The following is a 27,843-nucleotide window of genomic DNA, read 5'->3' on the forward strand; positions in this document are numbered from 1 at the left end:
TTCTTCTAGACCCCTTCCTCTGTGAGTACACCGGCATGCTTACTTCACCTTGATTCTTAAGCGGACTTCACTTTCATTGGAAGAGGCATGAGTGCAACAAAAAAGTGCATGAATGCTTTATGTACAGCTTGCACAAGTGTGAACAGACTTCAAGTGACCTGCTTGAGCATTAGCAATTCTGTTCTGTATTCCTAGCCTCATGGAGGACACAAGAACAGCAATGAAGAGTTAGGAGAATAGGAGTCTCCTTAGGTTATCTTGTATTGCACAAAGCATGAACAGTATCAGTCTTTTGGGGTTGTCACCCCTAATACTGGGCTGGCTGAGCTTCCTGGGCTTTTTTTCTTGGATATTTTGGTTTTACTTGGTTATTATTACAACTGGTGGTTGTTTGTACAGATTTCATTTATAAAATCTAAAAAAACAGGGATCCAAGGTTTGGCTACCCTGAACAGTGTGTACATCATGGTTGATATGAAGGTTCCCAAACAGATGAATCCTATATAACCTAGTTTGCAGTTCATTTGTTTCATACAAGTGATCATAAGATACAAAGTGTTTTGCAGTATTCAGTTCAATAAATGTGAAGGTAATGGCATTTCTTGAAGCAAAGTGATGTCTTCCAGGAATTTATCGACACAGTATGTATGTTAACTCTAGGAATAGTTACGGAGCACAGTTTCAATGAATGGCAATTTACAATAAATAACATGTATTGCTATATGTAAGAAGCATTTGCTTTCAGAATTGAGTATGTACAACGCCCCTTTCTAAAGCAACAGGAACAGTAGCTGTCCCTGCTATTGGAACTATGTATGCATTCATGGGTATACATTGCATGTCTCCAGCACAGTATATGGAGGCTCTGAGATTTTAGGCATAAGGCACTGTAAATTGCCATTCTGAACATAAGCTGGCCACACACTTTGAATAGGCGTTGGTTTAACTAGCTAAGAGCTTTCTCTCCTAATTTACCCATAAGCATGTATGCTAGGGTCAACCAAGCATGCATGCTTATTGCCATAGGGAAAGATGGGTAAGTGGCTGCACTAGATATCTATGGTGCTGGTTATCTTCTGAGGTACAAAGGGTTAAGCATATTAAAATTCAACATGTCAGATTGTTATTAGTCCTTAATAATCTTAATGTGTATGAGGCTGGCCCTGTACACATTAAATTGTTACTGTAATTCAGCAAATTTATCATCTATGGCCAGCTTTGTTAAACATGTCAAATTCCACATGTCAGGTTAGGTAATTTTTCATACAGTACCATAAGGCAGTATGTACACATTGTTGCCTATCATACTATTACAGTATCTACTGCATGATAATATAGGTGTACCATCACAGATGCATAGTAAAAGTTCATTACTACTTGGATACAGTTTGACTTGTTTGTTTTTGTCACATTGGAAAGCAGTTCTATCACTATGCCTGTTAAACAAGTTAAAGCCTTCAATACAGCCTAATAGAGATTTCCCACACAGTGCTGATAGGTACACACCTTTTTTTCTTATGCTAGAATAAAAATAAATTTCCAGCAACTTTTCGATGGTTAACCAGCAGACTGGTTTATCCTCTCATTCACCTACCATACTATAGTTACATTTTAGGTGTCACTATTCCTGAGTTGAGACGAAGAACATCCCTGTATTAAGTAAACCAGACTGTAATCAATTAAAATTTTATTGTAAATAACCTGGGTGGGATGGGGGGGGGGGGGGGGGGGGGTACGCCTCTGGCATTGTCCATTTGCAGCTAATTTTTCCCTAATTCTTTCATTGGATATATGGTGTTACATTAATATTGTTCCCCTGCACAGCAGGGAGTAGATTGTTTCTCATTAGCTTTGGTTCTATGCCCAAGATGCATTCTTCTATTGACCTGTTGTTCCTCTTCAGGACATATGTTCTCTTTTAGAATAAGCGCTTACATTTCCACTAAGTGCAGCATGTATACTGTGACTTCAGATCGGTCACACCGCAATATAACATAGCAGATAAGGAGCGATGGCTTTGAATTCCAAGGCCTTGTGTCTGTCACTGCAGTACAGGTGTAAACAGCGTTCTCCCCTCTGCAAATATGGAAGCATTGATCTTTTTGCAAGGGCTCATCCATATTTCCTAGAACTCTGAAAACAAGGCAGAGAAAGAGATGTATTACTATATGACACAGAGAGATCATATATTAGAGTTGGAAAAAAAATTGATCAATACAATTCAGTGGACTAAAATATAATATGTAAATATAATAGTTAATTCCCATGTGTTTGACATCTAATTCTAGCATCCTAGGTGAGAATGAATTGACGATTATGCGCTATTATTGCCCTATTCACCATTTCCAAATTCATTACTAGAACAGTTCTTTTAAAGGGTATTCTAGTGGATGACATTTCCCATCTATCTGCTGTCAAACGTGAGAGAGGAAGAGCTGAAATTCACCAATATTAGTGGCAAAATCTAAAGATAAATGTCAGTTATATTATTCACATTGGTGATAGATACTGAATAAATGGGTTTTTTTCACAACTAAATTTAATAAGTAGGCAGAGTATTCTACATCCATCTTCCTTCAACAATTAACAAGCTGAACCACCATGCTTAATACAGTATAGGGACAGGACACTGAGGATGAAGGTGATTTTCCTACCTTGATCCTCTGAGTAATTTTCGTGAACTTTGTAGTTTATTAATTAATATGGTGGTTTGGTGCACCGAGGACGGGACTACCACGCTCAGTGTACGCACCCGCCCCTTCTAATGAATTGTGTGACAATAATGTTATTACTAAAATATTCATTAAGGTTGTCATTAAGGATTTGATGTTGTGTTCAGTTATTTAGTTACATTGATATCTGCGCCATCAAATCTGCTGCGGATCTGCAACATCAAATCTGCAGCAGACCCTGTATGTGCGGGCCAGTGAGGGTAGATTGGTGCATTCATGATGCTAGTCCCACCTCAGTGCATCAAACCACCTAATTTACATATTTACACAGTTCCCAAAAATGGTGCAGAGGATCAAGGTAAGAAAATCACCGTCATCCTCAGCGTCCTGTGCACTATAGGGACATATCAACAGGTTAAATTCTTCTAACCTGCTGATTGTTTCGATTAATCCTCTAGTAAAAAATTCTAGTGCCACTAGTGAACAACTTCTAGTGCACAAATTCTGGTGGCACTAGTGCACAACTTTCAACAGCTTGTAACACATATTCAGGGACCAAAGAGCTGCATGTGGCTCCCAAACTACTGGCTATGGAATACAGATCTAGCTTATGCCATGATGGAATATTAACAGTGTTTCACAACTAGCAGTGTTGGGCAAACTTGCTGAATGTTTTGGTCCGGCAACATTTGTCTGAACCCCAATGCTCGGCATTTGACTTCCAGCATCTGGAGAAGTTGGATACAGCCTTAGGGCTGCCAAGAAAACTTGGATACTATGGCTGAATCCATGTTTTCCAGGACTCCCTAGGGCACATCCAACTTCTCCAGACCCAGGGCGCGCATTTGGGTTTGCACAAATGTTGCCGAATGTTTGGCAAGTTTGCTCAACACTAATAACTAGGCTTAACTATCAACTTTAATGTTAGCAAACGTAAAGTGAGTGAATGTTAGCAAAGACAAAGAATAGATCTTACCTGTTCAAGAGGTAACATTAGTGTCAAGGCCAAAGAATGAAGGCGAGAGAAAAGAACAAGAATAGAAAAAGAAACTGCAGAGGAAAAAGGGAAGCTTTTAGCAAAAATGAGACAGAAATAATAATTTTAACACATAAGAGTGTTATCTAAGGTTATTCACAATCCACTAAACAATCCATTGGGGCAACCAAAAAACATTATTGACATGTAAATGATCTAAGATGTTTCATTATACACAAAGGGTATGTTCACATGTACAGGATCCGCAGCAGATTTGATATCAATGAAAATAACTAAATAACTAAGAACTAAACAAAGCATTAAAGCGACTCTGTATCCACAATCTGACCCCCCAAACCGCTTGTACCTTCAGATAGCTGATTTTAATCCAAAATCTGTCCTGTGGTCCGTTCGGCAGGTGATGCAGTTATTGCCCTAAAAAACAACTTTTAAACTTGCAGCCCTGTGTCAATCTGCCATGGCCTAGAGTATCTGTGCCCTAACTTTGCACCACCCCTCCGTCCCTCCTCCCCACCCTCTTCATTATTAGGAATGCCCCTGGCAGGATTTTTCCTATTCCTCTGCAGTGAACACTGCACAGGTGCCTTAACGATACAGCCCATGTGCCGTGCTCACACAGCTGATGAATAAGAGAATACCTGCCTAGGGCATTCCTAATGATGAAGAGGGCGGGAAGGAGGGACAAAGAGGTTGTGCCAGCCTAATGCACAGACACTCTAGGCTGCGCCAGTTGGACACAGGACTGCAAGTTTAAAAGTTGTTATTTAGGACAATAACTGCATCACCTGCCGAACGGACCCCAGGACAGATCTTGTATTAAAAGCAGCTATCTGAAGCTAGAATGGGGGGGGGGGGTAGTTGGGGGGGGCAGATTGTGGGTACAGAGTCACTTCAAATCTGCAACATAAAATCTTCTACGGATCTGCTGCAGATCCTGTACGTCTAAACGCACCCAAATACACAATTTGCTGCTGAAAATGTGAGTATATAAGAGCAAAGACAGTGATCTGCTATATCCAAGTATGAGAAAACAAAGGTATTAAAAAAAACATGGGCCAATTATTGTAATACTGGTTCTTCAGCTGACCACTGGGATCGAGCAGCACCAAAAATCATTATTGGTCAGCTGCACATCTCTTGGTGCCAATGGTATAAATGAAGGGCCACACAAGCAATCAGTCATCTGTGCGGACCTTCACTGGCAATAATTCTGAGCCAGGGTTCAGATCTGAGTGCAAATCTTATAGCTTGGTGCTCATTTCGGCCATCAGCCTATACTTCTAAAAGGACCCTTAGGCCTCCTCCACATGACCATACATACATAAATGCTTTGTGGATTGAAAACATGCAGATCCCTAGCACGTATCCAAATTGCAAATAAAAAATAAAGAGGGAACATGCCTATCCCAATCCCGGGAACGCCCAAAGGTTGCCAGGAAACAATCCGCAAATACAGACAGCATGTGGATGGAATTCCATAGACATTATTCAAGGACCCATTGACTTCCACAAATTAGAAAATATGTGGAGTGTAAAAAAAAAAGCAATTGTGTGCATTGCCACATAGAAATCAACAGGTCCTATACTGTGTATAAATACTAGCAGTATATGGATAGAAATCTACAGTCGTGTGAAGGAGGACTAGTTCATGATCTGGTAGGAACAGATCAGTAAAAGGTTCCAGATCTCTAGGTCCCTGCAGCACAGTGAAGGGTTATTTTGTTCGGAACAAATTCTTCAACTTTAGGCAAATTTTCCATTTCTGTCAAGTGTGTCAGAAAAGGATCAATGTTCACAACAGAAGTCTTAATGGCTAGATGGAAGTTTATTTTATCCTTGGCCACTCATATCTATCATAGGGATATCTGGTGTAACCATTAATTAAATTGTATTTATTTAAAGGCGTATACTTAAGAATGTGTTCACACAGTTTTTGTTGCATTTTTTATGTGTTTTTACTACAATTTTCCCTGTTATTTTGCTGTTAATTTATGGGAAAAACGTTGATATTTAACAGCAAAATGCAATGTAAAAGCCACGTGTGAATGTAGCCTCAGGAAACCTATTTTCAATGACCAGATTATAGCAAATCAATGCGGATCCCAGCAGTGGGTCTATCAAAGATCTGTTGGGGGACTTAGGACTTTTGTCCAAAAATGTTAATTCCTTTTACTTCAATAATTCAGCTTTATGTCCATTAGACTAAGGCTTATTATTAAATGGGTTGTAAAAGAAAACTTTTCTTTATATAGGTTCAGTTATACAGAAAATAAATAAGAGTGTACACTTACCTCTCCACTCTCCCCAGTGTCCTGCTGCAACATGTCAGGGGTCCCCCGCTGATTGCAGCCCCGCAATCTCGGCAGTGACAGTCTGCTCAGCCAATTACTGGTGACGGCGCTGTTCCATCTCAGAAAAGGCAGGGCTACAGTCAGTGGGGGATACTGGAGACGCCACAGCAAGTTACAGGGGGAGCGTGGAGAGGTAAGCATAGGCTCTTTTTTATATTCTGTATTTCTGCAAATATATTAAAACAAAAGTTTTCTTTTGCTGGACAACTCTTTTAAGCAAGATTTACCTTCATTAGTTGGCATGCTGTGTCCATGACTGGTGGCAGGCCCCACATACAGTCTTACTCATGAAGTATTCCTAACATTCAGTTCACTGACCTCAGGAGCTCTTTAGTCATAACTACTAGTTTATTTAAGGGGAAGGAAAAATTTGTAGGGATCAAAAATAACTTTTACAACCAACCTTTTCCTCTAAGTCTTTAATCTGTCTCTTCTGGATATCTGTTTTATCCTCCAGGTCTCGTATTCTCTGAAATCAAAGAGAAAATAAAATGAAGTTGAGCTATAAATGGTAGACAGACCCTTCGAAGATTTGACCTCAAACACACTTACTGGTTTTTCATTGAGCAAATATGGGAGGAAACCATGTGTGAGTGGTTTGATATAATACCACTTCTGCTCATGCAATGTCTCCTATGCAGCATACTGAAAAACGTTGTGCTACCCTACAGTTTGTGTGTCTGTCATGTATGGTAATCGATTCTCGTTTACCTGTCACAGGGATGCATGCATGTACCAGCAATACTGGCCCCTGCAATGAGTGCATTCTACTTATGTTTAGAAGAGGTGTACCATACTGAGTACTGTATAAAGTTTAAATTAAAACAGTAGAGTCAGTAAGTGTATAATGAAACTTTATACATTTTATAATAATTATTTCTAGAGGCTGAGCTTGGACCATTGTGCTTGTAAGGGTTTACATGATATCGATATGTCGCTGATTTTCTACTGTTGTTGAAGGGAGAAAATGTATTGTAGTATGAGAGAAGAGGATTAGATTTTCCCAAATATCCTCCACATGTACAAAGCATGGCATCTGACTTTTAGTATGGACTTTAAAGGGGTAGTCCCAGTTTGCTATCCCCTATCTATAGCATAGCGAAAAACAACCTGATTGGGGAGGGGTCCAACTGGCTGAACCCCCACCGAACACAAAAAAAGAGTCTTTTGTTAGAATGGGATACTCTATTCCTTCTTTATGAGAGCTGCTAGAGATAACCCACTACAGTTTTCACCTTCAGAAATGCAACAATTCCACAAATATGGATGGAAAATTTACAGTACTTTTCTCTTGTGGCCATACTTTTAGGGCCCGATTACAAGGAGCGATAATTGGCTGAATTGGCCCAATTCAGACAATTATTGCTCTGTGTAATAGAGACAATGATCAGCCAATGAAAACAATTATTAGCTGATCGTTTCTTTAGGCCCTGACCTAAAATCATCGGGAGCCGCTGACAATTCAACAAACAGATTTTACATTGCCTCTTCATGTTCCCGGTCTCCTCCTGCCCTCTGCATGCTTCCTCCCTGTTCCCTTGAGCTGCAGCTTCTAAATGGCCTTTCTCAGCAGACAGGCTGCTCAGCCAATTGATGGCCCTGGTGGTCCCAGACAGTGATTGGCTGAGTGGCCTGTCAGCTCTGACAGGCCACTCTAAAGCTTCAGTGCGGGACAAGGGAGGAAACATACAGAGGGCCGGAGGAGAGCAGTAACGTGGAGAGGTAATGTAAAATCTGTTTAGGAAAAGGCTGCACAGACATCACTAACGATGTCTGTGCAACACTTGCTAAACGATTATTGGGCTGTGTGATAGGGCCAGTAAATGAGCGCCAATCTAGCAGATCAGCGGTCATATAGATCAGGCCTGTGTAATAGCACCCTTAGCGTACAGACAGAATTACATCCTCTTTATATAAAGAAATGATGATACAGAAAGATTTTGAAAACTGCAAGAGACGGGATAACTGGCTGATGGCCAATCATTAGAAAAAAAAAAGGGTCCAATTGTCCAATAACAATGACAAGGTGCAGAGGTGGCATGGCCTTCTCCTGACCACTGCAAACTTGTGTAAATCATGGACGAAATCTAGGACAACACTGAGCTGATGTGATTGTTCAGATCTGCTGGATTTATCGAGAGGTGCACATCTGTCAATAAGAAATGAGGTATATACACTAGTATTGATAAATCCCCCCATTTTTTAGGAAACAGACCTTGCTGGCCTTTCTCACTTAGGCATATAAGATATATATATTAATGGAGTAAAGAACAGGACTAATGCTGTTAATCGTCAAGGAGGGACAACTAAGCCCACTTCAGATTTTTATTTAAAATATCCCAATTTCCCCCCTTATTCACCTGGTGAGCTTGTTGGAGAAGCTCCATTCTCTCCTGCAGAATTTGACAGTCAAATTCCCTGCTCTTCCGTAACATCTGCCGCCTCAACTTTTCCACAGCCATTCTGAGTTCATCTTGTTGCTTGTCATTCAGTAACTCTCCAAACTTAATGACCGATTCCTGCTGCAATGCGTTGTACAAGGTGGCTTCCAATTCTTGAATTCGCTGTTTAGTCAGAAAAGAAACCATGAAAATTACTTGCAAGTTGCACTGTTTGCCTTTGTCCCTGCTCCTCTTTCTGTAGTCATAGTACAATGAAATGCTCAAGACTTCTAATTAAAAATGGGGGCAGCAATAAATATATGTCATAGTTATACACTTTTTTTATTTGACCTATTGGGACTATTTAGTTTTGCTTCATTGTTCTTCAAGGCCATAAATAGTTATATTTTCTACTACCGTACCTATGGCAGGCCATGGTCATACAGGATATTAATGGGCTTTTCTCCACCTGGCAGGGCAGCCTCACTTCTACCTTACCATGTTATAATTCTATTCAAATGTTGGACGGAGTAAGCTTTTAGTATATACTGCACTGATGACTGAGGTAATAAACTAAATGTATGTTGTCACATAATACCAACCATATATGCTTGGTCCAGTGCTTGTTTCCTATAATCCAGTTCTTCTTCCAAATACCCCTTTAGTTTACAGAACTGTTCCTGTGGGAATTAAATATTATGCTTGATTCTTGGTCAGTTGCAATGGTGTTACAAACATTATTATACTTGTTTTATTGTTTATACTGATAAAACCTCATACTGATCCAAAAGGAGCTTAAAAGACAAATGCACAAAAAAGGGTGAATGTGCAATGGTGCAAAAAGTTAGTGCTTTTTGCTTGCATTACACCCCAAAAATATTATATACATATATTGTTTAACCCAAAAAGGTTCTATATAATACTGTATGTTGCTGCACTATTAGTACTTCTTTTTTTATTGCAGCTGTTCATGTGAAAAAATATCACTATGTAGCCCCTACTCCTGTGAGTGAGCACAACACGGAGCTCTAAGAAAAGCTCTAAGCTGCCCCTGAATTGTATAAGGAATATGAATATTTTCTAGAGCAGACAGGCTAGGAGAGATTATAGGTCTTCCTAAAAAAAGCTTTCAAGCATTTTATTTTAACTTAAAGTGTGATATAGGCAATGATTCCAGACCCATGTGGTGGCTCTTGTCTATGCCTTTTTCTATTACTATTTTAGCATTTATGGGTTGTCTGCCATCTTGATTCCTACTTTTCCTTTGATATTGTTTCCCTAATCCAGCCTACATTTCCACTGCAGAGACAGTGGAGATGGAGTCTCATCATTTTACTTGCTCTGAATCCTATCTAAATACAGCAATTGATAGGCCAGTTAAATAGAACTTCTGTTTTCTAATTCACAATATTGAGTATCAGTGTATTCATATGAGATGCACCTTCGGGCTGTTTCTTTGTGGTAGGTCTTCTCCATTCAGCACTTACAGGCAGGAGGCAGAGAAAATCAGTGTCAAGCTGCATCTATTAGACACATTGGAAATTCTACATAAAGTCATGGGAGTTTTATACCTCCGCAGCTTATCTTTGCAGGGGCTTACCTATTCTGCACTGCACTCCTTGCCTCTTAGATAGGACAATAGTCCTGCAGCATTCTATGAGCATAGAGAGGGAAGAGACCAGTGCTTGCTGGGGTTAGTAGGGGTCAGGGAGCTACCAGCAGGGATCTGATATATGATGATGTAATTCTAAAGTCCTCAGAAAGTAAGCTACCCCGGAGTCACTGATCCCCCTCTACATATGAAAGCATGAAATGGAGTGGGGGTCTAAAATAGTAGTTCTTTTCTACATCTCCTATTAAATTTTCCATATTCCTTTCCTGATTTGTACATTCATTTTTTTTATTTTTTTTTGCTGTTGCATGCACATAAAGAATATGCAATAAGGTTAAAATCCATAGTTGCTAAGAAGTAGGAACTAGAAAAAACAGTATTAAATTATTAAGCTAACTGTACTCATCTGAGATTTTCTCACCATGTCACTCTCCAACTCCATCATCTTCCGATGAAGTGCGGCTTCAGCTCCTTCAATCTGTTGTATCCACTGTCAAGACACAGAAGGGGGAATTGCAACCAATGCCATAAATTAGTTTTAGTATATACAAATCACCATAAATAGGTTACATTTCTGAATACTGAAAGATTAGAACTCCATTTTGTTACATCGCTACAGTGGATATCAGCTGTCTGTGGAGATGCTACACAAATACACCACCAGGTGGCAGACCTACATTAGTAAGGGATCATAAATAACACAATTCTGTGATTTTAATTAAAGTGCCACTACTTTCCTTAGCTGGAATGTACTCCTGTTTTTGTAAGAAATATACAGACCTAACATTGACTGAGAATGGGATCACATAAATAAACTCTAAATTGATCACATAAATGTATTATATGTTTTGCAGCAATAATTGTATTCAGTTATAAAGAAAACGTTCCAGTTGCAGTTAAGTGTAGCCACTGTGACCTTTTCACAAATGCACAGCTATGTATTTAATTGTTGAGTTCGATATTCAGTTATTTGTTTACTTATTTTTATTTATAAATGTTAATGTTATATATTTGTGTGTATCATGATTATGTAAAGATTAAAAACATAAATAATATTTATTATTATAAAAAAACCTGTAAATACATGCTTTTTGTATATGTCTCCAAAATCCATACTGTCAAGGAGATTGCAGAGAAACTGTGTTGACCTAAGGCTAAACTGGAGCCTAAGGGCTACCTAGAGTTTAAAGGACTTTGAGTTCTTCACCTTTAACCCCTGCAAGGGAAAGTAGACACAGGAAAGCAGGACAGGAAAGCAAGACCTAGTGAGGCTGGGTTAACACTGCATTTTTGCAATACATTTTTTTCATCCGTTTTTTGCAATTGTGTGCATTAGTTTTTTCATTGACTTCCATTATTAAAAAAAAAAATGGATCCGTTTAATGGACACAAAAATGAGATCAACCACATTTTTGTGTACGTTAAAAAATAACGGATCCTTTTTTGATATAATGGAAGTCAATGGAAAAACAAATGCATCCGTTTTTTTTTCATCTGTTTTCTGCAAAAAAAACGGATGAAAAAAAAAAAAGCATTGCAAAAACGCAGTGTGAACCCAGCCTAAGGTACCAAGGTAGATGGGTGGGCAGCAGTCAGAAAGACATGGTCAGGAAGCTAGCTATGTCTCTACCATTAGATCATACACAGATCATAATAGGTCAAGGGGACTAAGTAATAGTTAAATAATCCTAAAACGGATTTACAACATGTGGGGTTTCACTGAAGTAACAAAGCACTGGTGCAGGATGGCCTTTCTTGAAGCTAGAGGCAGCACATAAACAAATAGAAAAAGGAAGAAGACCCAGCAAAAGGGAAGAGATAATAAACAAGAGCCTGGTCTTGAAGGAGAGGACCACCAGCAGAGTGACAGGGGCAAGCTGGATGCTGAGCAGAGAGCTTGTGTATAAAATGTTGGGGAAGGTTAAGAAAAGAAGACATGGCCATATGCCTATCTAACTGTGGTTGCACCCTATTTCAGCCACTTACATCTATATGCTCTCATTAGGCTCAATAGACTCACTTTTATCATAAAATGGAAATTTACTAGTGAGTTAGGTGGAACCAATAGAAAATACAATGTCCAAAGTGTAATGTGCCCATGTAACATGGAGATCCTTTGTTCTCAATATTAATAATTCAGACTATAAAGTACTGACCCTCCTAGTGTCTGAACCACAATGGCAGGAAAGTTCTCTGAACTATTATTTCACAATGAGGACTCTTGGAGGCGTACAATATTTTCTTCTGTCATACATGAAATATCATCCCAGACATGTATATTGTGTAATGTTAAGTGCCATAGGCGGCTGTGAATTATGTATGAGGATTGCTTAAAGCATTATATCTGATAGGCATTGCTAATCTCTAATTGATGCAAGCCTCGAAAGACCACCAGAACAGATAAATATTTTATCATTACCTTCTCAGCCAACGAGAGTACAGTGCTCGCTTGAATTATGGCGACTTGTTCCTCATTCCTTAGATTCTGACAGGGAAGAAAGAGTTTTAAGTAATTTAGTGTGGAATATTGTTTAATTGTTTAAGAGCTACAGGAAACAAATGCACTACTCACCCCATTGTCTCCCAGAATATCTAGCTGCTTGATTAGATCTGGTATGTTGACATCCTTAAAAGAAAAGTGACAAAGTAGAAGTTAGGTGGCAGCGCTGGCCTCCCATTCAGCTATGTGACTTTTAACATTATTAAATACATTGACAATAAACATCCTATACCTTAACACCTTCCTTCATGCAGTAAATCTGTAGGGCGCTGACACCATCAGAAAATGGATGGATTTGTAAATTGAATGGAGGAGACCTTCGTTCTCGTTCCTTTTAAAAAAAAAAAAAAGGGATATAAACAGATTTCATTGTGGGTATTAAATGGGCACTGTTACATTTGACATGTCATAGAAACATTGTGTAGACCCCAACATTAGGTTAACTGAGTTTGTCACATGTGTGTTTACTCTAATCACAGGTGCAGGCCTGTTTCACTCCTTTTTCTGTCCTGTCTCCTTCATTTTCTTTTTTACACCACAGAACCCTACCAATCACTAGGTGGTTTAGTTTCCCCTATAAAAGGGAGATTAGTTCTTGGTGGGAGGGGTCTTCTAGTTTCAGTCACCACAGAGAGAGCAACATAGAGACAGTTCCTGCTGCAGTGAAGCTGGGGCCTGGCTCAGGCCAGGACCCTTGTCAGGGACCAAAAGACTTTCTCTACCTTTTTGAGCAAGTAACTACCGCTAACATGCAGTGCTCTGCCCCTCATGAGGAAAGGAAATCCTCTAAAGATCACCTTGTCGACGCCAGGGATACTTTCTTCAAGATACAGGGAAGCATACTTGAGTTCGGTATGGAAGTCTGCTTTACCCAGTGCTGGGACCTTGGAGTATCTTCTTCTTCTCCTCTTAAGTACGCTATCCTGGCAGAGTATACAGCTACTTTGGACAGGGCCCTCAAGACCAGAGGAGTAACTAGAAATGGGTGGGCCCCATAGAAAACTTTTCATTGGGGCCCCCGCCTTCCCGACTGACCACTAAGCCATCAAGTCTAGTCATAACTGCAAGCACTTATCAGGAGCACTTGCAGTTAAAGAGACATTTGCAGATTCCGGGCCCAATTTGCCACCTAGTGCTGCAAATGATGACAATTCAGGGGGCCCAGTGTATTGTAGGAGCAGGGAGTGGGGTCCCCTGATGTGGTGGGCCCAATAGCAGCCGCTATGGCTAATATAGTGGTAGTTACGCCCCTGCTTAAGACGCTCCTCTACTCTCACTTCTACAGTTACTACTTGTTCTACATCTTGCCTGCATCTGCAGTTATTTTTGCACTGCTCTAAAGAACTTAATGCTTTAATGCACAGGCACAAAGAATGAAGAGAGAAGCACTAAGCCACGCCCTTTCTTCACACTTCCTATTTGTTATAGCGATCGTTTAGGGTCTGAACACTCAGACCCTTACCAGAAAAAAAAACTAGACCATGTCAAAAGTTTTTAAAATGAAAAGAACACTTTAAATCCTAAATGGCAAACTTTATATCTACATGACAGAGGGTATCTGATGAAGGCAAGCCCTATCTCCTGTATAAGCCCTTTAAGAGCAAATGGTCATCATAGAAGGGCTACCCTGGAACTCCCTTATCAGGCAGAAAGCAGAGCCAGTGCTTGTCTGGATGATGGATGGTCATTACACGGACAGCCATTCATCTCAATAGCTGCCAAGTAATATTAAATTTTTCTTGCCTGGCAGGCTTCCTCCCTGAACTTCACATTTAGGCTACATTCCCACTATGTACAGATGAGAGCAAACAACACTTGTTGTTGTAAAACCATAGCCGGAATTAATGCTCATGATTATTAATTCCCTCCGTAGTCTTACAACAACGGCCGTGATTTAGCTTTACAAAACGTCCGTTTACTAAATAATGGCTGTTAGTACGTAGTGAAAACATAGCTTTAAAGAGGTTGTCTATAGTGAGACTTGAGGTCTATATACAAAGCATCAGTAAAAAAATGTTTGTAGAGTAGATGGAAGTGGATAATTTCCAGATAACGTAAGGCATGTATTGATGACAGCTTGAAAGGTCATACCTAAATGCACTAAAGCTTTTATATGCAGAGAAAGCTGAATGTTGAGATATTTCTTTTCCTTCATATTTTGTTTCTCCTTACTTTTTTTTCTCTATACAGAAATATATTCTTTTATTTTATAAATGAGAAATACTTGCTCCATTCCCTCTAATGGAAGGAAAAATGAATGGAGGCGTCTACAACACAGCTATCTTCCTCCAAAAACAGCGCCACACCTGGTCATAGGTTGTGTGTTGTATTGCTGCTTCCCCCTACTCACTTCAGTAGAACTGAGCTCCAATACCCGACAAAATGAATGGACAGGTGTGGTGATGTTTTATGTCTTTTTGAGAATTTTTTTCTGGTTGTATCATTCTTTGCAAATAATGGATATTGACCATATCATTTTATATTGCCACAACATGTAAGAAAATTAGTGCTAAAAAATGTCATGAATCTGACTTACTTCTAACTCCAGATTGCGGAACTCCAACAACTCATTCTGGTCTCTAGCGTCCTGCAGTTCTTGCTGTAGACGATTATTTTCCGATTCCAGTTTCTCAATCTGTAAGTATTCATAGTGATAAACAAATTGTAAGCCTAAGCCCCATCTTTATTTGTCTCAGAGGGTTGTCTGGCAATCATAGGTTAATTTCTTTGTTGGATCAGGCAAATATATGAAAGCTTCTGTTTGAATATTTTAAAATGCCCCAATGTTTTTAGATATTGCTGTTACATACTTTTGTTTCCCTTTTAGACCATCCACTTGATGTGTCCACTGCTGGTGGTCATACATGCCCAGAAGAAGCATCCCCTTCCAAATGCAATTGTTCTGGACAAGTGGAGTGATTCTTACTATTGTGAAGGCCAGCCAGTAGTATTCTGTGCACTTACAGCATCTTCTTCTTACCAGCACTGAAAGTAATAGCTGGACATCCTGAGAGGCAATCAACAAACACCAGGTGGCGCCATGACAAGTATGTAACAATAATATCCAGACTTGTGTTTTTTTTTCTTTAAGCACATATATATATTCTTTGCAGTTAGTAGTACATTATAAATAATTGTTAAACATCATGTACAGTATACAGAGTGCAACTAATGGTAACCATACAATAAATATTTTTAAAAGTCTATATAAATTTAACACTCAGCACACAAAATGCTTTTTTATTAAGTATTGTTCTGTTCTATTTTTTTTTTAAAGATTCCAGATCCTTTTTTTTACTTTGTGATGTCTACATGTGTAAACATTTACTTAGGTTTCAATGTTTCTAAGCTGATGTTAAAGGGGTTATCCAGCGCTACAGAAACATGGCCACTTTCCCCCCTCTCTTGTCTCCAGTTCAGGTGTGGTTTGCAATTAATCTCCATTTACTTCAATGGAACTGAGTTTCAAACCCCACCCTATCTGGAGACAAGAGAGGGAAAAAGTGGCCATGTTTTTGTAGCACTGGATAACCCCTTTAAGATATAATATCATGACCTGACATTGTGCTCCAATCAGAGCCATACTCCACCTTTTCTATTAATTCCTGGTTTCTTTTTATGAAGAGCTGTTTTTCTTCCACCCAGTGGGAATCCTGTGAATAAACAAAAATACCAAGGTTTACTCGTGTTCATTTTACATACTGTAATAGAATTTTTTATTACTTAGAAAAAATGCCCTGGAAGTCATTTGCTAACCTGTCCCCTTTCAGCCAATGCCTTTTCAAGATCCTCGATTTTGGCTTTATATCGTAGGGCCTCTGTTTGCATCTGTTCCTGAATCTGCCAAATAAGAATTACATAAGGATTATATCAAGAAAAGGGAAATGTTAAAATTTGGGGCTCAGATAAATCATGTGCCCATACTGAGCACAAGAGCGACTCGCCCAAAGTAAACGTGTTCTGTACAATGAGCAGACCAGAAGTCTATGGTCCTGTCTTTTTGTCAAGGATGTTGCCACTGGCCACTCCTATCTGGACATGTTAAAGGAATGACTTATGCCATAGATGGAAAAAGATCTGCCAAATGTAGTCTACCAGCACAATGGTGCTTCTCCATTTCCATTTGGATGTTGGCCACATTAAGTATATCTGCCCCCCCTGCCACAAGATCTAAAAAACCTGAGACAATGCAATGAAATACTGGAGTCCATATTCAAGGATATGTCAGCATGTGCATGGGAAGAACTGGACTACACATCTTCCATGTCACCAATTAAAGCCACTTCAAACGTGTAGTTTATAGATAAAGCTTGGATAGATAGTGTGTGTTTTGTTAATACATTTGTGTTATGTTCTCACAATAATGAATACTGAGGCTATAATTTTCCACAATCCATTTTTGAATTACCCACTATACTCACCAGATGGAGACAAAAAGACATCTTTTTGTCCCTGTCTCACTAATAGACCTTTATATAAAAGTTTAGGAAGTGCATCAGCCTTCCTAGTGTACAAGCTAAATGTAGAGAAAAAATGTCATAGAATATGGGATAACAAGCTGATTGCTGGGGTTTGACTGCTAGGACCCCTACAATCCACACAATGGGGACACAATTGGAGCACTCGCTATCCCTGCCCGACCACCACAGCCGGTGCTCCACTAATTCTATATAGGGCTGCCAAATACTCCTGACAAGATTTGGTAATAGAAGCCCCCCTGTGTCCCCATCCTGTTACTGTACTGGGTAGGAAGCCTCTCATTTTAACCCACTGCTACCTGATCAACTCGGCTGGTGATGAGACATCTTCCAGCTCTCCTGATGCGTTACAGTTATTTCTTATAGGAAAATTTGCTTTGATATACGAGTGATTTAGATTACAAGCACGTTGCTATAACGGATTATGCTCATCATCCCAGGTTTCACAGTACTTTCTATTAGTAAGCAATTTTATTTACACAAAACATGAATAAGTTCAGAGTGACATTGATGCGTCATGCTCGCTTACCTTTGCCTCTTTCTCTGCGTCTATGATACTGCCTGTATGTTCTTGGAGCAAAGCGTAAGCTCTCTGCAATGCCTGGTACTCTTTTGTCAACTGGCGAAACCTTAGCTCAGACTCTTCTGCTGCTAAACTCTATTAAAGGATTAATCATTTTAATAAAATGTCTGCATATAAGGGAAGTTTTAATATGAGGTATACTAAGAGAGCGCACAATTATGGTCAATGTATTATACACATTATTTAGATTTATGTGATTACATGTACTGTATGTTTTTGCAGCATCCAGAAATTACTCTATATATTTATCACAGGGATGATACTGAATATCAAAATAGTCCTTTTAAATAATATGCATGAAACAAACTATAAATGAGAATTGGAGCAAAAGAAGTTGGGAGTACTCATTGTAAATGTCAATCCTCTAATAAGGAAATCATCTCTATGTTTACTATGCAATGTCACTTACTTCATCTAAATCATCATCTGGTGTGGCCGGCGTCCTGTCAGTTCGATATGAAGCTACTGATGATGTTTCAGAATCCATGGAGTCATCATCATATCCAAATGCAGTGTCCACCAGGTGTCTCTGTAACAAATATGGATATATAACCAGCTTATTAAGTGGGAAAGTACAGGGATATAGCATGCACCATTGCATCTGAGTCCAGTTGATGACACACACAGCAGTCGGTACATACTGAGTGAGACTGAAAAGCCATACAAGGATGGGTGATCATGTTCCACATGGTGGTGCTGTGTCCCCCATAGCAAGAGCCTCGCTTTCCAGTAACTATATGCTCCAGCTGATAGGGGGTTCAAATTGGTGAATCCCTGTTAATGGTATTCATATTCCCTAGTAGGGTGTGCTTATTGGAAAAGACAACTAACCCTAACCCCTTTAATATCCATGGTTTTTCTAACACTCAAACGCGCCATTAAGGCAATATAGGTGATGCTAATGTAAAGGGCCAAAGAAAATTAGTCAAAAGAGGGGGCCCACATTTTCCTGCCAATAGCTGCCTGCCACTTAGTATTTACTACTATGTTTAATAGAAACCCAAAAATGTACAGTATACACAGATTATATAACCCTCCCTCCCTTAAAGAGATATGCAGGGATATTTCCACCTGGGACATTTATGGCATATTCACAGGTTACCTTTGGGATCTGCATCTAACTTAACTTCCATCAACTTTAAAGTGTACCTGTCATGAAGTACGCTACACCCGATCGGCATGCAATCTTTTTGCTGCCGGAAGTTCAGGTATCCATGGAAATGACCATGTTGGGTTGGTACAGCGTGCAACCCACCTCCTAATCCATTTGGAGTCATGCACATTACCAACCCGGCGTTGTCATCTCCATGGCTACCCCATCTTCCAGCGGCAAATAGATTGCGTGACTCTACAGTGGGGTCTAAGACACTGTGGATGATGAGTGAAGAGTGTACCTACATTAGTTGTTGTGTTCATCACATAAGTCCAGTCATATTTCACTAGAGGATGTCCGGGTGCTTACCTTTATAGGCTTTGAACTTCTTTTATGTTTTTTTCGTCTAATAAGTTTTTCTCTATCCTGGAAAAACAGAAATAGTAATACCACTACTAATAATAACAACATATAAACATCTCATCCTAAAAAACAGAGCACTATTCTAACAAAAAACCATTAAACACATAAAACGCATCTGATAAGTGGTTCAGTTTGGCTTACCCTAGTTAAATCATCAATGATGTTCTGTTGTTCTACCACTTGTAACTTTAGGAATTCAATCTCTTGATCCTCCCCAGCTTGATCAAGATCATTTAGGGATTTCAGCTTCTTTAATGGTGGGTGAGCTATGATTTTTTCTTTCTAAACATGAAAGACATGATAAAAACACTTTAATAGGGATTATAGACAGAGGTTGCCATGATGGGACAGTCACTAAAGAGAATATACAAAGCACAAGGTAATATCTCCAGCCAAATCCATGAATCTGAAAGTTCGTATCCATGGTAAAAGTTTTCTGCAGTGTGTGAACATGTGCTAACAATGTAATACACACCATTTCTGCGTTTTCTTTAGAAAGAGTTTTCAGCTTAACTTCCATGCGTTGCAAGGATTGCATTAATTCATCATTTCTTTTAGTGAGGCACTTGTTCTTTTCCAGGAGAGGTTTGCATTGCTTCTCTGTTTCTCGGACTCTCCGTAGCTAAAAATAACAAAATCCATAAATCAGGTTTAGGAAAATTGCATCAGATGCTGGAGATTGTTCTAGTGTTACCAAAGCCTATTGGGGAATGAACAGACATCAGGGCCCAGGCATAACTGCAGCTTCTATTGTTATGATCCAGTCTCGAATTCATCACGGATATGGTTTCTTAGCTTTTCTCTTTCATACATGACATTTGTGTTATAATGTGGTTTGTGGAGGCAGAACATAGGAGACAATGTAGACATCTCTATAAGAATACGATGGGCCAAGCTTTTTGACAGCCACATTCAGTTTCACTGAAAAATATCTATGGGTCTGTTCCATTAAAAATGATTCTAAAAAAAACCCCAGAAGGTGCCATTAATTTGCTTTTTATCACTTAAGCCTGGGGGAAGGTGGACACTTACAGAAATACTACAGGAGTATAACCCTAGAGCTGAACTGGCTGCACTATCTATAACGGCCCTATTACATGGAGTGATAATCTGCTGAATCGGCCTGATTATTACTCTGTGCAACAAAGACAATAATCAGATGATGAAAACAATCAATGGCTGATCGTGTCTTTTGGTCCTGCCTAAAAATCAGCGACTGCTGGGCGCATATCGCTTCATATAGTAGCAATGCGCGGCCAGCGGCTGATGAATGTGTAAAAAAAAACAAAAACATTTTTTATACTTATCTCTCTGTGTTCTTCATGCTTCAGCCCGCTCCCTGCTGAAGCTTCTTCACTGGTCATTGAAGTGACAGGACTCTCAGCCAATTACTGGCCATGGCGCTGTCCTGTCTAAGCCAGTGATTGGCTGAGCGGCCTGTCACTTCAGGGACCGTCTCTGAAGTTCCACGAGTTGCGGAGGATAGCAGTCAGAAGCGAGAGGAACACCAGGGAGTGTGGACAGGTATGTATACAGTTTATTATTTTAAACATTGGCAAGGGCTGCACAGACATCGCTAATGATGTCTGTGCAGCCCTTGCTGCATGATTATTGTGCCATATAATAGCAAGCACTCAGTAAGCAAATACCGATCTAGCAGACTAGACACTTATCCAGAATATTGGGCTGTGTAATACTGCACCTAGACACTCTAGTTTTCTCTTCTTATCAACTAGGACAGCACTATCATTATACATAGATAGAGATAGGCATTAAGAAAAATAAACCACGCTAAAAGTCTTATAAAGCCACAGGTACAGTACACTGGCACTATTGGGAGGTCTTTCTATGTATCATGAGATATGATCACAGTAAATAAACACAGGATGGTACTTTACCAGTTCATTTCTCTCATCCACAAGCAATGTATTTCTGTCCTCCAGTTTACGGATTGTAGCATTTAACTCAGCTATTCTTTTCTGATTCCTTCGCAAGTCCTACAAATATAAAATGTAATTATGCGAGTTACTTATTTTTCTTTATAATGGTTTATGGCCTCATGCTACGTTTACACAGAGCGATAATTCGCACACGATCGTTTAACGATTTTGAAGCTACGATTTGTTTTTTATAATGTTCAGCGTGTAGACAAAGTGAAAAATCGTTTAAAAGATCGTTATTGTGATCGTTTTAAGAACGCTTAAGCCCATCTCACAGTGAATCTGTGAAAGACTGTTTACACGAAGCGATCTGCAAATTTTTAGCAAATGACCAATGACGATTTGAGAACATATTGAAAGATCAAACTGAACAATTTCTCAGTCATCGCTTGATTGTTCACTGTGTTTACACGAGCCGATTATCGCTCAAATGCGATCGTTATCGCGAAAATTCGAACAATAATTGTTCCGTGTAAATGCACCATTAGACCATTTGTTCACCAGCTTAATAAAACCCAGCTAGGTAGGAGCAATCTAATACACATTGGAAGGCTATCTTCACACATTGTATTTTCGTCAACCTTAAGGTCAGTTTTTTTTCAGCCAAAACCAGGAGTGGGCTGAGTATTCTGCAACCAAAACCAGGAGTGTATTGAAAACACAGAAAGGCTATGTTCCTGCAATGGTGAAATTGAGAGGCTGACGGCAAATAACGGACATTATTACAACTAAGGGAACATAGCCCCGGCTGTGTGATTTGGTGATTCTATGTTTTATTTTTATTCTTCTTCATGTGTTGATGTTTCAACAAAAAATGGCATTTGAGGACAAATAAAAAGTTCATAAAAATTCTACATTATAGAACCCCCACCCTAACAAGTCATACCCCACTGTACCACACCCCATCAGGCCAAATTTTAAATGTTGCCAACTATGCTCCAGTCAGTCTGATGATCTTTGGGTCCCTGATGATCTCCATCTCCTATGTTCATATAACAAACATGAAAGAAATGCCTACTTACTCAATGACTTACAATTACAAAAATGTTTGATTCCACAGAAAACATACCATGCACTAAAAAGGATATGCAAAGATGTTCAGAACCTTTTAATATGTGTATAGAGAAGCAAAGCATAATTTATAAGTGATTTTAATGCAATCAATAACCCATAAAAAGATGGTCATCTATCTCACCGGACTTCCACAGTGCTCAGATCCATCTCCTGCCCTTCCCGGGATTTCACGTTTGGGACTTCCTATGTTGCACTCTGCTTCTTTCACCAGGAATAATTGTTCATCTAAAGCTTCCTTCTGCATCAGGAGCTTCTGCAGAGAACTGGTTTGTGTCTCCAATTCTTTTTCTAGGGAGAATATTATTCTGTCTTTTGCTTTAATTTCATCCATCTGAAAAATAATATAAAGAAATTCATTTGTGAGGTCTTCATTAGAAATTACCTACAAGTAGTACTATCAGTATACCAGCACCACTTATTGTATGGTTAAAGGGGTTAAAGGGGGAAAAACATGGCCACTTTTCCCCCTTTCTTGTCTCCAGATTGGGCGGGGTTTCAAACTCAGTTCCACTGAAATAAACGGAGCTTAATTGCAAACCACACCTGAACTGGTGACATGTTTTTGTAGCGCTGGATAACCCCTTTAACTTACACAACATATACAGCATTTTATTGCTAATACCATTTTGTACAGCTTTGTTCCATCCAGGCTGCTTAAGGTGTAGAGCTGTGCCTGGTAAACAGTGAAGAGTATCTGGGGTTTACTAGAGCACTACAGACCCTTCAAGCAGCTGATCAGTGGGGGTGCTTAACAATGGACCTTTAGTGATAAAGCTACTGAGCTACTTGTTTGTTTGGGCTGTGTTTACATATGTCTTTTATTTGTTTATGATGCGTTTTTGCTGTAATTTTCCCGTCATTTTGCAGATGATAGCTGTAAAATCGGACCATTTCTGCAGAGATTCCACCAAAATTGAGGCAAAATGTTATTTTACCGCAGTTGCACCAATCCACCGCAAAATATCGGGAAAATTGAAGCAAAAAAACGCATCATAAAATGCTAAATGAAAAAAGCCACCACAAGGGCCTCCAATATGTTGTGTTCAGATCAGCCACAAGTGGAACATCTTCAAAAGCAAATAGCCCATAATGGAATAATTTGAGTGCTCTGAGGCATCTCAACAACGTATTCTTTTATTTATTCTTTTTAAAAAACATACAGAATGTTAGAGACAAACCTACTGTATGGTCACGTCAGGCTTTTTGCCCTGTATCTTTAAAATACTATACACTTTTTAAGAAGATGAAATATAAAAAGGGTTTTATAGGATGCCTTTAAGGGCTGGAAGTATTTCTTTATTTTATAAGTTATAAGTACAAATTTGTAGCTTCCACGCAGAATTTGGTAACTGGTGGTTTAGCAAACCATAAGTGAGTATGGGCCCCATGTCTAGCCTTTGACAGTAGTACAAACTATACTGTACCACACTGCTGATGACTCTGGTTTTACATAAGGAGTTAGGCTATGTTCACACAACGTAAGTTCCGTAGTAATCACGGCTGTTTTTGAAAATCGGCACCAACGGCCGTGATTACTACGGAACTCACATTGTGCTGCAGCTGAGGGAATCCCGGCCAAAGTGTATACACACTGGGCGGGATTTATGAAGTCCGGCGTACAAGTACGCTGATCTTATATTAGGCTCTGCCCCCTTTTCCAGCAGATGATAAATGAGACGCGGGAGGAGCCCATGCCTCCTCCCCGCCTTGTCATGCCCCCATGCTCCCCTAGCCCACCCATCGGGCGAGCGGGGCGCACGGGAGGCGTACGCCAGAGAGAAGGGGCAAATCTGCACCTTCTCCCTGGCGTACGCCTCGGACGGCCACTTCGTAAATGTCCTCCATTGTATACTATCCAGCCAGGATGTCTATCGGCACCGAAAAAGACTGACATGTCATTTTTCTGCGGCGCTATCCGTTGAATAGCGGCTGCTGAAAATCTGTCACTGCACACAATGGAACGTGCGGCATGCTCAATTGTATGCAGCGGAGAATTCGGATGCGGGTGCACATTGATGCGCCCCCATCCGAGTTCAGCGGCAGTGAAGATCATCCGGCTGTAGCAGCCAGGATGATCATCCTGCAGTACCGGCCGGGATGATCTTCTCTGACGCCGGTGTCTCACTCTGTAGGAACATGACCTTGAAGTCAATCTGTCAGCTGCAATTTACATTTCAAACTACTGATTCTGTAAGAGAGCTTTTAGGTAAAATGACATGTTCCCTTATACTGTATCTCAAGCTGTGCTTCCATAAAGTAGAGGAAGGCTTTTATTCTCTGGTACAATAAGCCAGAGAGGATTTCCCAAGTTTCTGGAAAGTTACAAGCTGCAATGTCTTCTCTCTCCTCCTCCCTGTTTTTTGACACCTGGAAGCCCCAAGCAGGAACAGGTATTGGAGGGGGAGTAAGGAGATGTTACAGCTTGCTGCACTTTAAAGGACAAGTGCCATGAAAAACTTTTTCTCAGTAATTGAAGCACATTACAAAGTTATATAACTGTGTAATATGCTTCAATCACCTATCTGCCTCCCTTCCCTGTCTTTTCCCCCTCTACCCCCCAGCAGGAAGTGTCCTAACTCACAGATACCTAATTACTGTCGTCACCAAGCTCTTCTCTCAGCTTCTTCTTGTGACGATGAGTCATCAGCAGGAGGGCTGCTATAGCTCCTGTTACACCAGCCTCCTCCTCCCCTGCCTTGTCAGGTGACTCAGCTTGCTCAGCTCCAATTGGCTGAACAACTGCAAGCCATCTGAGTCATGTCACTTGCTTATCTTGTCTCCGACTGACTCCCAGCACATAGGCAGCCTCCCCCCTCCCCTCATACTCTCTCCTGCTGCCGAGTGGACTCAGTGAGTGAAGGAGTCATGTCACTAGGGAAGATAAGCAAGTGACATGGACTCAGATGGCTTGCAGTTGTTCAGCCAATCGGAGCTGAGCAAGCAGAGTCACCTGACAAGGCAGGGGAGGGGGAGGCTGGTGTAAAAAGAGCTAGAGCAGCCCTCCTGCTGATGACTCATCGTCACAAGAAGAAGCTGAGAGAATAGCTTGGTGACGACAGTAATTAGGTCTGTGTGAGTTTCTTACACTTCCTGCTGGGGGGTGGAGGGGAGAAAAGACAGGGAAGGGAGGCAGATAGGTGATTGAAGCACATTACAGTTATATAACTTTGTAATGTGCTTCAATTACTGGGAAAAAGTTTTTCATGGCACTTGTCCTTTAAGGTCTTGGGGAAGCCTCTTTGACTCTTTGTACTATAGAATAAAAGCATTTTTCTATGTTCTAGAGGCACAAACAAATATATTTTGACAAAGTAGAAAACTATAGAGATAGGGTGACGGCACTCTGTGGACTCCATTGTAACATAATTAATAAGGTTGAAAGAAGACAAAAGTCCATCGGGTTCAACCTAGAGAAACCAAACTTGGTTGATCCAGAGAAAGGCATAAACCCCTATGAGGCAGATGATAATTGCCCCATCACAGGATCCTCCATACACGTATAGAAAAAAAAACAGATCCCTGCACTCACTACTTCTGATGAACTTGGAAATTTATCATGGAATCGTATGTATCACAATGTTCAAAGGATACATGACCTGTTTCGACTATTGCCTTTATCAACTGACAGTAGAAAACTTACAAATTCAAACCACCATTACACTAAGATTTATAGCATATATCTAGAAAGTGGCTGGGTTCTGCTCATCATATTTAAAATCCAGAAAACCTAAACTACAGTAATCTGTCATTATATTATGATTATATTCACACGTACCATATCCGCTGCAGATTTGATGCTGTGTAAAGAACTAAATGATTGAACATGGCTTCAAATCTGCAGCAAACATGGTACATGTAGATTCTGAATCTCTCATTTTTATCCTTCTATTCAATCGCAACCACCTGCTGTCAGCCCACAAATGAGGGAGTCTTAAATTAGTGTCATGGAAAGATTAAAGTATTTCCTGCATTGGTCAATCAAGTTAATATCTCTTACATTTTTGCAATGCTTTAGACAGATTGGATCTGCAACAATGTATTCGCACTATATTTTCTTACCAGTCTACGGATGTCGCGCTCACTTTCCCACTTAATTTTTGAAATCGCCTCCTGGTGGGATTGGTGCTCACTTCTAAGATCTCCAGCTTTGATTTTGTCAGCTTGTATCATATTGTTAAGGGCCTCATCCACCTGTTTCTTGGCAGACTTCAGTTCTGTGATCTCTTGTAAGAGCTTGAGGCGCTCGGAGTCAAACACTTTCCTTGCCTCCTCCCGCGCCTCTGTGGTCAGAGCTGTCCTTACTTTGTCGCTGCTGCCATCTCGAAGAGCATTCACAGCAGACTTAAGCCGCAGGATCTCTGACTCTTTTAGTTTAACCATCCGAGACATCTCCTGCTCATGTTGTTTGATCAGGTTCTCCCTTACTGCCTGAAGCTCCTTCATCTTGTCCTCATGCAACTTGGCCTTGAGTTCTGAAACAGTGGCCGTGTGTCTGTGCTGCTCTTGCTCCTTTATTCTCTTGCTTTCCTGGTTCTTCTCCCTCTCAAGTCTTGTCACCTGAACAGATAGAAAACAATATATGTATAAAGTATAGCGGAGGTGGCACCCAGCTACTGAAACAATAAAGGATTTTAGTGAGGGTCTTCTGGCCTTATCTATGGTCAGGAACATGGAATCATTCTCTGAAGTAAAGACTCAGATAACAGGAAAACTTTATAAAATTTATAATCTGTTTTATGTAAATAGAAAGCACCAAAAGTTCCTGGTTGCAGCGGGTCTCACTGCTGAGACCGCTGTAATCCCAAGATACAGCTGGCGGAGCATGCTCTACTCCCTGACCGTCTGAAGATTAGACTCTTTCGCTTCCTAGACTGTAATGAAGTGAAAGAGTCTGACTTGATTGACAGCCGTGAAGAAACGTGTAGCTGCGGCTGTAGTGGCTGTGCCTCAGGATAAATTCATTGCTGAGACCTGCTGCGATCAATCAAAAATGTGTGACTTTTTACAACAGTTATTTTGCAAACGCATTAATAATTTAGGATTATGTTTAGGAGCAAACATGCCGACCTGTCAGATCAGCATTTGCTTGCTCCTCGTTCCCCACTCGCTCCCGGTGCTATTACACACACCAACAGCTAACGGGTAAGGCTCTCTGGACAATCTTTAGCTTGTCCGCGGGGGCCTACAGGAGATAACAGCGGTCTGCTGCCACCGATCCTGTTACACGGAGCGACAGCCAGCAGTTTGTCGCTATTGTTAAGTAAGTCTTTTTCAACATGTTGAAAGACAAGGATCAGCTGACATTGTGCATGTCGGCTGATCATTGCCTTTTAAACAGGAGCTACAGTATTACACAAAGTGGTAATCGGCTGTAATGACCGATAATCGGCCAAATATGGCCAATAATCGCTTGCTGTAATGGGGCCTTAAATCAAGGGCTTTCTAGACCATGAAACCCCCCCCTGTCTTTTATTCACTATATTGGCATACCTTTGACTTTTCCTGATGAAGCTCAATTTGAATATCTGTTAATTTAGTCCTGAGGTCTTCATTTGCAGCTTGTAGCGAAAGTATGAGGGCTTCGGGCTTTTCGCCCTTGTTACGCCCCTTTTTCGACATAGTTGTGTCTTGCTGTAAGTGTCTTTGACTTCACTTCTCTTAGTAAGCCATCCCCAGTGGATGCTGGAGCTCCTGGTCTATTAGGATTCCAGGAAGTAGAATATTCTTCTTTTGTGGAAG

General features: G+C 40.2%; 1 protein-coding gene across 3 annotated transcripts; it reads right to left on the bottom strand.

Moving 5' to 3' along the window:
* Positions 1 to 1,739: 1,739 nt before the first annotated feature.
* JAKMIP2 (janus kinase and microtubule interacting protein 2) lies at positions 1,740 to 27,843 on the bottom strand. Of its 3 annotated transcripts, XM_069954919.1 has the most exons (21): positions 27,595 to 27,843; positions 26,164 to 26,661; positions 22,226 to 22,435; positions 20,989 to 21,087; positions 19,566 to 19,712; positions 19,232 to 19,372; positions 19,037 to 19,093; positions 17,984 to 18,103; positions 17,521 to 17,649; positions 16,270 to 16,353; positions 16,104 to 16,166; positions 15,050 to 15,148; positions 12,746 to 12,844; positions 12,586 to 12,639; positions 12,433 to 12,498; positions 10,435 to 10,503; positions 9,004 to 9,081; positions 8,381 to 8,584; positions 6,424 to 6,489; positions 3,649 to 3,722; positions 1,740 to 2,133 (listed from the first exon to the last, which is right to left on the bottom strand). In XM_069954919.1, the coding sequence occupies exons 1-20, from the start codon at positions 27,721 to 27,723 to the stop codon at positions 3,672 to 3,674; spliced, it is 2,463 nt and encodes an 820-aa protein (XP_069811020.1). In that variant the 5' UTR covers positions 27,724 to 27,843; the 3' UTR covers positions 1,740 to 2,133; positions 3,649 to 3,671. The 3 variants fall into 3 exon arrangements, with proteins under 3 accessions (XP_069811020.1, XP_069811036.1, XP_069811028.1); XM_069954935.1 differs by lacking the exon at positions 19,037 to 19,093; XM_069954927.1 differs by lacking the exon at positions 3,649 to 3,722.

The sequence above is a fragment of the Dendropsophus ebraccatus genome, chromosome 1 (assembly GCF_027789765.1).
Source record: "Dendropsophus ebraccatus isolate aDenEbr1 chromosome 1, aDenEbr1.pat, whole genome shotgun sequence".
NCBI classification, from domain to species: domain Eukaryota; kingdom Metazoa; phylum Chordata; class Amphibia; order Anura; family Hylidae; genus Dendropsophus; species Dendropsophus ebraccatus.

Excerpts from the sequence above, each read along its gene's own strand:
- JAKMIP2 (XM_069954919.1), bottom strand. The coding sequence starts at position 27,723 with ATGTCGAAAAAGGGGCGTAACAAGGGCGAAAAGCCCGAAGCCCTCATA. Across the intron at positions 22,436-26,163 it reads AGCGCGACATCCGTAGACTG|ATGGATGAAATTAAAGCAAA; the intron begins GTAAGAAAATAT and ends ATTATTTTTCAG. Across the intron at positions 21,088-22,225 it reads CTGAGCACTGTGGAAGTCCG|GACTTGCGAAGGAATCAGAA; the intron begins GTGAGATAGATG and ends TTATATTTGTAG.